Below are 14,400 nucleotides of genomic sequence, written 5' to 3' on the forward strand. Positions count from 1 at the left end.
ATCGAAAAAGCAAAAAAGAAGAAAGGGCAATCGACCCAAGACCACCGTTATACTTCTCGATCATCGAAATCGAATCGTTAACAGAATAATCGATTACCACTTCTCTCGTCGCAAGTCTCGTCGAATCGCATCGCCTCGATGGCCTCGCGAAAAACAGCGTCAGCTTCAGCAGCGACATCCTCCGCAGCTCGATACTTCCCCACGTCTTCCTCGGGTTTGTGCTTGAACCTGTCCCGATTGCTCTCCCAAAATCGCCTCCACCTGCTCTCGACGATCTCCTCGGTCGACTTCTTCTTGGAAGAAACTCTTCGAGTGTTCTCCGAGTCCAGCGTTTGTTTAGCATTGTCGCCCACCCTGTCTCGTCTCTTCAGGCCACGTCTGGGGGTCTTGGGAGCCACCCGGGGCTCGTGGGATCTAGCTTCGATCTCTGCGGGCTGATCGTTCCCCGACGATTCTCTGTCCTCCGAGTGTTCCTCTGTTCCGAGTTCGTCCTTTGGAAGTATCGAGCAGTCGTCGGTATCTTTGCGAGGAACGCTCTGATCTTCCTTGGAAATGGATGAGCTCGAGTCGCTCAGAGATTTGTCCATGATGTTCTTCGCGATCCCAGAAGAAAGTAACGAAGAATGTCTCGGGGTGATGCATAAGTCCCTGCAGTTTTATTTCGAACAGAATTTTGCCCTGAAACGAAGCATTCCTTGGTCATGCGTTTGATATCGATCGGGGCTCTTGTTCCCTTGTAATTACTTCTTTAGATTGTAAAGCAGAGAAAAATGTTTCGAGCTACGATAAAAGTTGCTTTTATCCGGACCTCGTAGCCTCGTTGTTCGAAGACTGGTCGGGAATGGCTTATACATACATGCTAGATAGGAGCTGACACCGTAACTCTAATACTAAGATTCCAAATTTACCGTGTCGGGCACTTCGGGTCCTTGGTGGTCCTTGGTGACTCAAAGTTTAAGAGCTCAACGATTAACAACAAAAATGAACCAACGCCGAAAGAGGACCGTTAGTTTATGATTTAAAAAAGAAAGTTAGCAGACCCTTTTCCATATTTCTCTGACGCCGAGATATTCAGTCTGTTATCTCGAAAGTCACATGGCTGTTCCTAACTCTCTGGTCTGAATAAAGAGTGTTTTATTTTTTAACAAACAACCCAACCCTCGCAACTGATATACCAAAATTCCAATTCTAGACAAACATTCCAGAAAGAAAGAACGTCGAACTAAAAGCAATATCGCAGAGGAAAAAAAGCCCCGTGTCGCGCACGAAATTCTGTTCGAAATGAAATGACACGAACTCATACATCGAGCCGATGCATAAGCGGATCATTAGTTCACCTCTCCGACTGCGTTACGTAAGTGATAAGCGGTTTCTTCCTCTGTACACACGCGACCACCTGTCCGCGTCTAATTGCTACACCGTGTCGTGACTAGGTGAGTTTGTTTCGCCTCCTCGACCGTAGAATGCCAACATTGTCCCGTGACGTTTGTTCCTTTCTTCGAAGATATTTTTAGGTGGTCGACTGGGTCCCGGACTTCGAGGACAACTTTGGAATTTTACGTCCTTTGTATACTAATAGGACACTCGCGTATTAATAAATGAACGAAGAGTCATTCGAATGAAGAGTCTGTTCGAAAATATGTCTGCAAACTATATCTTTCTATCTGCGTCGATGAACTCGTTGTCTCGAGTGTGGCTGATATCTCCTTTCTTCAGAATTCTTTTAATCTTGGAATCTGCTTCTGGACACTATCATTCACTCGCGACGTTCCTTCCTGCACTCGTTTCGGCTCTTCAGCTTACTCGTCTTCCTGTTTTATGAATATTATAATATCGCGTATGTTTATGTATTTTCTCTATATTTTAATGAACGCCATGCGACAGTTTCGAATGATTAATTATTCTGAAAATTTAATATTCTACACTCCCGACACTGCGTTCGCGTGTCGAATAATAATATTTGTCCGTCGGTGTTATTAAAGGTTTTTAAATAGGCGTTCCCATTTTATTCCTAACGTGTAATTTCTATCCAGATAAGAATCTCGCTCATCTCTGCAGAATCGAGGATCTCCTCGAGTACTATTCGCGACTTTGTGTCAGAGTCGAGAGTCCAGAGAAAAGAACGATCGAATCCGATACGAGACGCCGAGACCTTTGCGTCCGTGGCGTAGAATCGCGTCTTGGCTCGGCTCCAAACCGAAAAAGAAATTGCTTTGAACACGTCGACGGATGGCCGCGAGTCTGCCTGGTTTAATAGCACAAAAATGGCAACAATTTTCTGTATGCTACTTTTTCTTCGAGGCTCAAAACTTGGGAGCACTGCACTGCGAAAGGATTACTAAAACAAATATTTTCGGATCCTCCGGGGTCCCTTTAAACATCGCGCGGAAGGAAAAGTCGCGACTCCGACTCGTAAATAAATTCCCAAACGCCAGTCCCTTTAACGACCGATCCGCAACGTGTATCTTTTTACGTGTTCCGTCGTCTAATGATCGGAAAGCTTCGCCAATGAATCATCAAGCGGTCAGACGTACACGTGGCCAAACTCTAGCCTGCGGCTTCGCTTCGCTTCCCGACCTCTCGTCGTTCCTCTTCCTCGTTTCAACCGCGTCAGGGCTTGTCCGAACGCATCCACGCTGACGCACACCGACGCTCTTTAAACCGTCCAGGCAAATAACGAGTGTATCCGCCGCGGACAATCGAGTTACGTGAACGAGAGCCTCGTGTCTTCCGCGGAAACTGCGGAGTTGGTTTTTTTCTCGCGTTATTGCGGCCGCAATTACGCCGTTTGATCGCGACCGAACGGCTCGTTTACGATCGCGATTCACTCCCAGCGCGCACGGTGAAATTTCGAATGGTCTGGCCAAATGGTGGACCAGTCGATCGTTCTATATTTAATTACGTTATCTCGAAACGCCTCGGGTCGTACTGTATTTACATACTGGATTGCAACATTGATTATATATTGATATGCTCCGTTCCATGCACGTTCCATGCACGTTCCATGCGGAGTATACGCGCGTTGGTTTCGAATAAGTGAAAGGCTCTCGTCTCGCGTGGACAGGGCCTAGGTGAGATTCGAGACGGGAATTAAAGCGCGACGCCGAGATTGGCGACGGAAACACGCGAAGACGGACCGTGGTTGAGGAGAACCGCACTTCCTCGACGGCCGTGTGCGACTGGTTAACGATACGGCTTAACGCGACGACCAAGCCTCTATATCTCCCTCTCCACTCACGCTAAGAGGTAAACATTGCAATAGTCCATGTAGGAAATTGAACGCGTTGTCGCGGTCCCCTCGCGACACTCGCGCAACCGTGATGTAGCTTCTCGTTTCTTTGTTCGTCGTCGAATCTCGTTTCGTTGTTGTTCTTTTTTTTTTCTAGTCTATGCGAACCGTTTGACGCTTCGAACTAGACCTCGGACAGGTGTTAACTTCTCCAGGTTGCGAAAAAGGAGTCCTTGAGTCGCTAAGTTATTTCACCGGAATATGGTAAACCTATTTTGTTTTTGGACCTGGAGAGTTGTAGAACAGCGAGTATAAATACCGAGTATAAATATTGTTGGTTTTCGGGAACCGTTTCATTTTTCAGATTTTCTGAAGTCAGAATACGTGGCTCGAGAGGTATTAATTTATCAGGAATCGATGCTCGAGCATTGTAACGAAACCTGTTGCATTATTATATAACGATGATGAATATATATTTTTCATTTATAACGAAAAAGAGGTCCAATAAATCGGTGTTTATCTTTCCTGAAACGAACGTATCGCAAGCACAATTCTTTACGTCGCCGAAGACCGTCCACGCGATGTCCGACATTATTCAATTAAAGTTCGTTTAACACCCTTTAAATCTACGTAACGCGCACGCGGTTGCTTGATGCTGTATTACATAAAACAACTCTCGTGATTCAGCAGCGAATTCGAACAAGTCTCGCGATTCAGTTGTCCCGTTAAAATGTTGCTCCCAGAAGTTCTTCCATTGTAACTAAAAATAAATGAATTAATCGAACCTCGGCAACGGAGTCGTAAGAGGCGAATGCACTAACAGTCCCGAGAGTAAGATACCAAAGCGACTTATGGGTGTTTGAGTTGGGTCGCAGACAGTAGAGCAGTCCGACCCCGGTTTTTCATGGTTGGGTTAGGGCTGGCTAACAGAAATATGAAGTATGGAAAAAGCCTAGGGCGAAAAAATAATGTCTAAGACAAGTGCAATAGCAAATAAAGGTGTTTGCGTTCGAAGTCAGATGACAAAATCGCTGTTATTGTTCTTCTATTCGTCATCGAGGGGGAGTGGCCTTCTCGATGGTTTCTTTATCGCCAATATTGATCGTGACATTAATGTGACATAGCGAAACCCCTCCGGGACGGGCGATTGTGACCACGGAACAGTTTCATTCAACGTGTTTGCAAGCAAGAGCGGAACTATGACGGACGTTCAGGCGCGGATTACAGTGCACACACATTTATGTTACGTCACGTCGCGACGGAGCCAACGAGGCACACTTACAGGTCATTCCACGCGAAATCAGACACTTTTCTATGTAAGGTCTACGATTTTGCTGGAACTTGACGAGGTTCGATCTAAATATCCTTGCAGGCATTTTTGTAAAATCCGAGAACGTTCAAGTGCGACATTTAAAGAATTTGTTGATATCTTGGTACTTAGGAGTTTGGTAAAAATTTGGTTCGACTTAGTACTGTTTCGTTAAATTCACGATTCATTGTATCCCAACGATACTTAATACGATTACAACTCGATCGATATTCCTATTAAAAATATTAAATATAAAAGAAATAACGAGATACAAAAAAATAATTTAATCTGATATAAAAAGATCTTTCCAAAGGAAACCCTTCGATCAATAAAATTAAAGAAAATAATACTCTACGATAAGAATATCAATTGAATTAAATCGTACGAAAGATCTAAGAACCAGATTAGGATTAGCACCGAAATCGTGATTAAGAGAAGATAAGATTAACGAATCATCGATACAGGAGACCATCTGGGTTCCCTTAGTCAAATATTAACGTTTCCCCGTCTCCTCGATGGTCTTCGAGTAAATACTCCGAAGAATGCAAACACTACCCGAGCGGTATTTCCATGTTCGAGTCAACTGCGTCCATGGCATCCACGGGGGGAAGTTTCTAATAGGAAAAGTTGCGAACCTTCCAAGTTTCCCAACATCTTTTCAACAATGATACAAGGGCAGTCGATATCGCGACGGAAGCGAGCCTGATTCTAGCATAACCCAGTTTCCCTGTTCCCGAAAAGCTATGAAAATGCACGCCGAGGCATTCGCTACGCTCACCTCGAGTAACTCGCCGACTATTCTGTCACGTTACCTCAAAAGAGCTAAAGAAATCATCGAACAGCGTACGAATTTTTTTCTGGCTGGAGGCACTACGGAAATTTGAAAATCGACCTCGATTCTGTCGAAGAAAATATTCTATTTCCTAAGAAAATATTTTTAGCAAGATACTGATTAGCGAGAAACCGAAAATATGAAATAGGAAATATTCGTAGAAACCCGAGTAATTAGAACCAACGAGCGACTGAGTCACGAGGTAACCAGAAATACCGTAATCGCGAGAGATCATCTCCAAAAGATAGACTACTACCAATTTGTTGATAAACGCTCTTTCGGAGAAACGCTTCGACAGGTTGTACAATCGAGTACGTTCCAATCGTTGACTCCCGATGCTCCCAATAAGGGACTCATCGTTTTTCGATATTTCGTCGAACGGCGAAATCCTTCCACGCGTAACGGCGAACGCGGGATCGATCGGAGAGGTATTTAACGTTCGTTTCGATGCCACTCGTAGTCGGGAAAAATGTCGAAAACCATCCCCGTTGGCTACTCGACCCGAAATTCTGCTTCCGCGCGCTAATTTCCCCGCGGCGAACTGTAGCCAACGAGACACTCGAAATAATTTCAATTTGCAGCGTCCCGAAATTGTTCTATCGCGAACAGATCGAGACTTCCGAGCCACGCGTCCCGTCGTTTTTCCGACCGTATCCACTCGCTTTCGGTTAGAATTCCGTCCGCACGAGGACGATAACGTTTGCCAAAGTAGCGCGGACAAGCTGCGCCCCTATCTCCGGCACGATATGCAAATCTGTTGGCGTTCGCTACATCTATAAATGCAAAATTCGCTGTCTTTGACCCGGATACCGCTCTGTTATTTTCTGTAACGCTACTCTGTATTCCTATTCGGTCTGTCACCGAAACCTATATTTCTACCCTTATCGCTCGCGATCACCTTGAGGGGCTTGGAACATCAAAAATAGAAAATAAAATCGCTTGCTTTTTTTTTTCTTTAATTAAAATGTAAGCGATTCCGAACAGTTTCGGGTAATCAGAATTGTAGTATTCGCGGCTCTCATAGCCAAAAATAAGGAGTCGATCGAGAACACGACACGTAGGGTTCTGGATTGGTCGCGTAGGTAAAGCGGTCGACTGTGGATCCGAGGATCGTGGCTTCGAATCCCCGTGCCTTATTTTTCGTTTAGACTCCTACATATGGGGGCTCGTCCGGGATGGGGGGTTACAGCGGCAGAGGACCGGCCAGTGACGATGAGTGACGATGAACAACAATGCCACGCGAAGGACGGTGTCGTGTTGACGGTGGAGCGGGCAACAATGAGGCGTCGAGAGAGAACAACGTTCCAGAAAGAGAGAGGGGAGTACACTCGCGAAAGAGGGCGCGGCGCGCACTGCTGTTGAGACGCAAAACCCGAGAGAGAAAGAGAGAGGGGAGTACACTCGCGAAAGAGGGCGCGGCGCGCACTGTTGTTGAGACGCGAAACCCGAGAAAACGGACATTCGAGGGCGAATGAATGTCAATTCAGGATAGCCGAGTGTAGTGTCCGCGCCTCCCATACCCAACAATAAGGAGTCAAATAAGAACACGAAACGTAGGGTACGGGATTGGTCTTGTAGGTAAAGCGGTCGACTGTGAATCCGAGGATCGTGGGTTTGAATCTCCGCGCACCTTGTTTATTTTTCGTTTAGACTCCTACAGAATTTAATTCGGAGCACTAAGAGTGGTAAAAATAATTTCTGAAAACAAAATTTGGATGTTCGAAGTCCTTTAAATGTAGAATAAGAAACGGTGGACAGATTCCCCTTGAGTTTTGAAAGATTGCTATCTATGGCTAGCGATTCAGTAGTAATCTCCAAGCAAGAATTTTATTCGTAGAAAATGATCGGACGAATCACCTGCTCCTTCTCCTGCTGGTTCCTCGGCCAGAGAGTGGCGCTCACGTAAATCTCTCCAAGGTGCTGCTTCGGTCTGGCGGGATCCTTCAGCTCCAGCACGATATCCTGCGGCTGGCCAAGGTCGAGCTGCGTCAGCTCCAACTGCGCTGCTCCCATGAAGTCATCCTGGAGACCCCAGTCGTAGTCGAAGACCTGTCGAAACAGCCAAGGTCTGTCGATTAGTCGAAAGAAAGAGCTAGTGGTTGGGAAAAATTTCGATCTCCATGGAATGAATTATTTCGAGTGAACGAATTAACTCGTTGAAGTTAGGTGGGTTGAAAATCATCTCACCTTTTGCCTAGCATTACTATTTTGTTGTATTTAAAATTGTTCACTCGTGTGGTAATACTATGGAATTAGAATTGTATACGAGTCGAAACGCGTTAGTTGTCGACACAGTTTTTCTGTGCAGCTTGAAGTTTATTTTTCTTTCGTAATCGCGCACCTCGAAGAGCTAATAGATAGATAGATAATTTATTCCTTGGAATTTTTATATAAGGAAGAATTTTTGCTCGTGTCATTTACAAATCATAATGAAGGAAAACAAAAAGAAACATTTAACTCATATTACATGCCTCTGAAACAAAACAAGTAAAGGTAACTCTAATTTACCTGTTCAACTCTAATTTATTTATAAATTCTGTCGCTCAGTACTCCTGTGCTCTGTTTTGTGCGAATAAATTGTACAATGATTAAAAATCATAGAATCTTATAGTGCCCCCCTTTATTTACCATTGTTAACCACGAGAGCTTTGTTTCAAACCATGCACAAGGGAATGTACGAATTCCTGACAGAAGTGTGCTAATTTCATTCACGATATCCCATTATAGTAATTCGTGTTTCTCGAGTCCCTTTCACTATTCCATTTCCTTTATCTCATTTATATTTCTAATTAATATATATTCAAAGTGGCCGTTCTTTCAAATTTATTGTCTCGTTAAAATCGTGCTCATCTCCGCTAACGAACGATGGGGATTCGAATCGTTCGTCTTCGAGGGCTCTCGAAATCGACGTTCCCCTTTCAGCTGAGCTTGTTAAATAAGATATTCCGACAGTCCCTCAGCGACGAACACGATTGCCGGAATTGTACCTTGACTGTGAGAGGCTGGAAAGGGTCTTCTATAGGCAAGGTCACGCTTTCGTCCCAAACTGGGTTTAGGTCGCGATGAACGGTCCTCGACTTGTGCAGCAATCGGCCGGAGCATTTCACTTTCACGTACGGATCGCTGGCGCCTGGAACACGAAATTCACGTCTCATCTCAGATGATTATTTCCTAAGTTAATTGACATTAATCTCGGATGTACCAATCTTCTTTTCTATAGACAATTTGCTAGGTATTTATTTCGATATTTCAGTTTGGCATCTCGATATCTAAAATATCAACAATAAAGTACACGCTACAATCTTTCGAATTTGATACCGGACTTTTAAATCGAATTGCAATTGGTTTGTTTTTAATATTTAGTTGTATCTATTTTACCGTTACGTAATGTTCTTAATAATCTATTAATAGTCTATTAATGTTTTCAATAGACAACGATAAATACTTGCTCGGTACACTCGAAGGTTTACGTTGGAAAAGCGACGAACGTTTCGTTTGGAACGTACGAGAAAATAACGCGTCTCACCGCATCTATCCATAGCGACGAGATTCGCCCCTCTTCTGATGTGCAAACGAAGCTGGAAAAAAGCATGCTGCCTCAACGCCAATTCCCTCCGTCGCGCTGCTTCCTCCTGCAGAAACGTATTATCGTCCTGGTTGATCGATCCTCGAGCCTCCTCGTTGAAATCCTTCGTTGCCTGGTAGCTCAAGGATCCTTTCGACAGACCCTCGCTGTACCTTCCAGGGCTGTCCTCCAGCCTCGTCACGACATTCTGCCTGTCGCCGCGCACCAACGGCGACTCTGTCGCACAAAAGTCGTACCGTTTCGTCAAATATATTTGCCGTCGTGCATCGAGACTCCGTACCATCAGCGAGCACTCGAGGTATATTCCGCGCAACGTTTCGAGTGCGCTCGACGATAAACGTAAATTTATTGGAAAATCCTCGAATACCGCTTCGCTTACGGTGCGCCCCATAAAATGTACACGCAACTCCGTAGATGGAAAATGCAGGAAAATGTACCGGGTGAAATGCGGTAAATAATGTCCTGGTAAACGTTCGCTGTACGAGAATTTTTTGGAAGGGGTGGTTCGGGGGGTGATGTGAAAGAAGTTTTTCCTTGGAGAAAATGTTGTCCGAGGCTTCGTTTAGGAGATATTAACAGAAAAGTAGCTTAAGCTCCCGCTAGACAGCCGCAGTAGCTTAGGCTACGCACTAGACAGCCGCCCTCTGATTGGTCGGGGTTTTCTGTTAATATCTGTTGGATACTTCGGACCCTTGGCGACTCGAAGTCCAAGACCTCGACGGTCAAAAATAAACCGACACCGGAAAAGGTCTCTTGGAGTTAGTTTATGACTTAAAATAGGAAGTCAGCAGACTTTTTTCTGAGACAAGAGGGCACCGATAGTTTTCGTTGCATTTTTAACCGACTTCGAAAAGGAGGAGGTTACTCGATTCGACATGTATATTTTTTTTTTTCCACTGACGTTGAAATATTTAGTTCGATCGTAGTCTTCTTGAGAGCAACATCGCAGCTCCTAACTCTCTGGTCAAAATAAAGAGTGTCTTATAAAAGGGAATAACAGAGTGATAATTATTTTCTAACCCCCAATAACCAATAATATCTCCTTAACGAAGTCTCGGATATTATCGCCAAGGAAAGCGTTGTTTCAAATCAACCCCCGAACCACACCTTTCCAGGACCTCCAAACATTTTTCTCACCCTGTATAGTACTTCGATAGATTCTTACGATAGCTATACGGACAGACTACCCAAGTCTCCCCGATGAAAACGAGCCCAAACACGACCCACTTCGGACGACTTTTAATTATACGTAATTCCTAGTAAATTAGTAATTACAAATTATTTTAATAACGATCGATTAAACGTCGGTGAAAGCGGGTCGTGTTTGGGTTCATTTTCATCGGGAAGACCTCGGCGATCCACTTGCGATACTTCGACGAAGGTACACGACGATCGAGCTCCCGTCGAACGGGTGTCAGTAATTGGACTCGATTACGCGAAAGCTCCCCGCTCTTCCACCGCGCCTGCATTACAAGTCGTTGAGATCGATCGATGCAACGAGACACGAGGTACTAGCATCGATCCCTCGACGTGTTTGCCGCTTTACAAACGGCGCGGAAAAAAAGTCTGCCGAGCGACGAAGTTTCGAAGTAAAAATCCGCGAAAGTTCGCCTCTGCTGACCTCGACGAGAGCACTCGTGGAAAAGCAACTTCGCGCGCTTTTGAGTTACCCTTTCGTCGTCGGGGTCCAGTGAAACTAATCGGAATTTAATTTCCGCGGAGCGCAGAGCCTGGAAAAGAGGCTCGTTAGGCGCAGGATGCGACGATCAATCACGACAATAACCCTCGCGCGGTGTACCTTATCTATGTTAATGTTCGCGAACCAGTTCGTTTGGAAAACAACTCTGGGTGGTACGCTGGCGCGTCAACAAGGGAATTGGACGAAGCGCTAGATAATGACGTTAATGAACGTTTGCGGGCAGATAGGGAAACGAGGAACAGTAGAACCTTGTTTAACGATACAATCGGTCGACAAAGCTGTAAATATAATTGGTGATACGTTCAGCTCTCGTTGCTAGCGGTTTGTTTGGTTTGGAATTCTGTCGGGTCTCGTTCACGTTGAAATAATAAACGAAACAAGTCCATTCCGGAGTAAATTAATAATTAAGGGGAAATTAATTACATTCGATCGTTTGTGCCTGTTGTTGAAATAAGTCTCAACCTGGTAGACATTACGACGTATCCTATACACAAAGATTAGTAAAACAGTGTTACAGTTGAAGATGTCAACTCCACAATTAAATGACAACAAATTTCACTTATTGTCGTTCTTCTACTAGATTACACTAGATTGATACTTGTTTCTACAACTGTATGTGCTCTCTTGTACGACGAAAGAAAAATTATAAGTGCTAAAGATCATTCTTTTTTTAACAAACTACCGCAGAATTAATTTCTTCGCTCAATAACGACATCGTATATCCCGCGATCTATTTTTAAAGAAAGCGTGGACGAAGATCGAAGCCTACCTGGATGATTGAGGCAGTGCCTGGCGGGACTCTGCGTGGCGGAGGAGCTCTTGCTGTGCTCCGAGGAGTAATCAGCGCCATAATCGGATTCGACGCCCGCGGTCTTGTAGGACGAGTCCTGAGGGACCACGTTTCCGGCATCCTTCGATTTCTTTCGCTCCTTGCTCCTGCTGCGAGCCCAGCGACTCTTCAAAGTGGCGAAGAAGGTGTGCGTTCGCTGCGCCACTGAGGCGCCGTGACGATGCTGCCGATGGTGGTGGACGACGCTGGATTCGGCCTGTTCACCGCGTCGTGACGGCGAACCGCTGTCGTTGTTCCTGAGCTCCGTGGCGCTTTTCGAGAGCTGACGGCTCCCGTTTAAGTTCAGTCTGGACCTCTCCTCCACGCGACTACGATCTGCAATTTCGAGACTCGCTTCAATATCCACGGCTCTTCTCCTGGACCGAAGTATTCGCAGTATTCGCACTCCGGGTACGATTACTCGAGTCCTGATTTCATTTCACTTGGCCTTCGTCGGTGTACAAAAATAAATGCAGAAACAACGTTTTCCTTGGCGACGATGTCCGAGACTTCGTTAAGGAGATATTAACGGAAAACCACGGATTTTTAATATCAAACTGTTTTAATGATTTTATCCTTTGTCACGAAGCTGAGTCTTTGACACGTTGTCTGACTGAAGGAAAAGTATTTAAAGTTTTCTGTTAAGATCTCCTGAACGAAGCCTCGAACAATATTTTCGCCAAGGAAGAAGTTGTTTCAAATCACCCCCTGTATCACTCCTTTCAAGAACCTCCAACATTTTTGCGACAGCCTGTATAAGTTTTAATAAAAAAAAATGTCATATCTTTGTACGCGTGTTACTAATGGATCGACGAGATTTTCCTGATGAAAACGAGTCCAAACGCGACCTCGTTCGGACCACTCTTAATTATATTGTACGTAATTTATAGTCTACTATACTATAGTAACGTGTAATTAAAAGTCGTCCGAGATGTGTCGTGTTCGGACTCATTTTCCTCGGGAAGATATATCAGACTCGTATATAAAGGATATCAGTTTTAATTACAAATAGCCCAGTTTAGCGAGTCAAACCTCGACAATAAATGTTGACTACAAAAGTTATTCGGTAGCCCGAAGGAAGCAAGACTAAACGCAGATCAGCCTCGTCGAACGTAACAGGATCACGATGACCAAGCGTAGAGTTTCCCTCATCTTCCCCCAGGCAACAAACACGACCCGACAAACACGACCAACCTTATCTACGAGGTGTCCAAAGACAACGAACTCGAAAACCGAACCGAGGTGACCCAATTCACAATGGACACGGAGAACGGACGAGAGCCGTAGGCGAGACGCGATGGAACAGGCGAGAAGTATGAGAAACAAAATCGCGTGTACTATACGTCGGATAACGTCGGACAGTTTGTGACATCGCCGGATATCATCCAAGTTTCTGGAGCACCGTCGCATCGGCCCTCGTTAGGTCTGGCTTCGACCTAGTGAATCAGTTTCGCGAACTTTCCGAGAGACAAGGGAGGAAGACAATATTTATAGGCGCGATAGAATAGGATCTAGGTAAGAAGAATACCGGTCAAATTTTTTGCGGGTGATGGATTCGAAGGAAAAAAGGTTTCGGCAGGCTGTGCTCGTCTTCGTTGGCGATTGTTCGACGCTGTCGAGGGATTGGACAGAGAGTCTGACGGAAGATAGAAATTTTGTAAACTTTGGAAGTTGGATCTAATCGACATGTAAAGAAGCTCGATAGCAAGACGACGAGTCTAGGTATATTTCACGTCCAACCTCCCAATTTGATGATACCTGATCGCACCGGACCTCGTGGAACCCAAGGAAATGAAATCTGGTTATCTCCACGGAAGTAACTCCAATTGTAGCTATTTCTGACGACAAGGGATTAGGTTCGACGTAATCCGATGGACGGGTCTCGCGTAGTTTAATTGAGACCACTAATCCGCCATGGTGTCAGCAGTTCAACGGAGTCTGACGAAGTTCCGGGGTTCGAAGCGCGAAACGAACGGAAGGTAAGATGATAATTCTCAGGATCTTTGACCTTATATCGGGAAACTGACCAGGACGGTCTACAGTTATATCGAGAACGTATGGAATATCGTTAGCCGCGCGATCGATGACTGCTAAAGCCACCCGGAGCCTTTCATCCCCCACCCCCTCCCCTCTGCCCTCCCCCCCTCCCCCGAAACGAGGTCGTTACAACCACGCTCGCGAAGGTATGTAATTACCGGTAATAAGAGAGTGGATCGCGTCGCGTTATTGTGCAAGGAACTAAATCGGTTCTCGCGTTTCGTTACGTCCACGGTGTGTTTACCGGCGCGCGAAAGATACCGACTACGCGAGCGTCTCGTTGCGCGCCTCTCGTAATTAAATAACGCCCGTGCAGACCCGTAAATTTCGTACCGTCTGAAAAATGATCGTATCGATCCCGGATAATCGGCAAAAGTGTTCCAGAAATAGAACTTCGGGGGCGAAAGTGGGGCGTTCGACAATGCTGTTGCATACGCCGAGTTGAAACTCGCTGCCCCGTATGCATATTTAGAAAATTGGTACGTATATGTAGGTCTCGCTTCCCGGCTACACGCGGCAACGTGCGAGAGCGTCGGAGAGTAATTAAAAGTGGCGTAAAACTTACGCGATCGCGGCGAAACTTCGAACTATCTGGGAGAGGAAGAAGGGTGTGAACCTGAATTTTTGGGATTTGCAACAAAAAATGGGACTAAAGGAGAGTTCATTCTGCACAAGAAAGTATAATCCTCGTAACAACGAGGAAATAAAATGAAACATTTAGATATGTTAATTCAGAGGTGAAAATTTGTCGCTCGAGAGTGGGGGGGGGATCCTGTGCCCCAAAATCTAGGGAATCTCACCTCCTCTGGAAGGAGTTTTAAATAAATTTTAAAGAGGACTATATTCCACGCAAAAAAGTCACTTGAACTTTTCTTCTAA

The 14,400-nt window shown here is 45.2% G+C and overlaps 1 protein-coding gene across 12 annotated transcripts in view; it reads right to left on the reverse strand.

The window, feature by feature from the left end:
- LOC128884899 (multiple C2 and transmembrane domain-containing protein) overlaps positions 1-14,400 on the reverse strand; it is a 36,764-nt gene that overhangs the window by 10,744 nt on the left and 11,620 nt on the right. Inside the window, exons 3-6 of one of the 12 annotated variants that reach the window (XM_054138576.1) lie at positions 11,425-11,820; positions 8,897-9,172; positions 8,358-8,500; positions 7,228-7,419 (exon numbers count right to left, since the gene is read on the reverse strand). In XM_054138576.1, coding sequence (XP_053994551.1) covers positions 7,228-7,419; positions 8,358-8,500; positions 8,897-9,172; positions 11,425-11,820 — 1,007 coding nt within the window. Of the gene's footprint in view, positions 1-97; positions 2,404-2,534; positions 3,389-7,227; positions 7,420-8,357; positions 8,501-8,896; positions 9,173-11,424; positions 11,821-14,400 lie in introns of those variants that run through there. The other 11 variants (XM_054138565.1, XM_054138571.1, XM_054138568.1 and 8 more) reach the window with 11 other exon arrangements.

Source organism: Hylaeus volcanicus, chromosome 2 (genome assembly GCF_026283585.1).
Source record: "Hylaeus volcanicus isolate JK05 chromosome 2, UHH_iyHylVolc1.0_haploid, whole genome shotgun sequence".
Taxonomy (NCBI): Eukaryota; Metazoa; Arthropoda; class Insecta; order Hymenoptera; family Colletidae; genus Hylaeus; species Hylaeus volcanicus.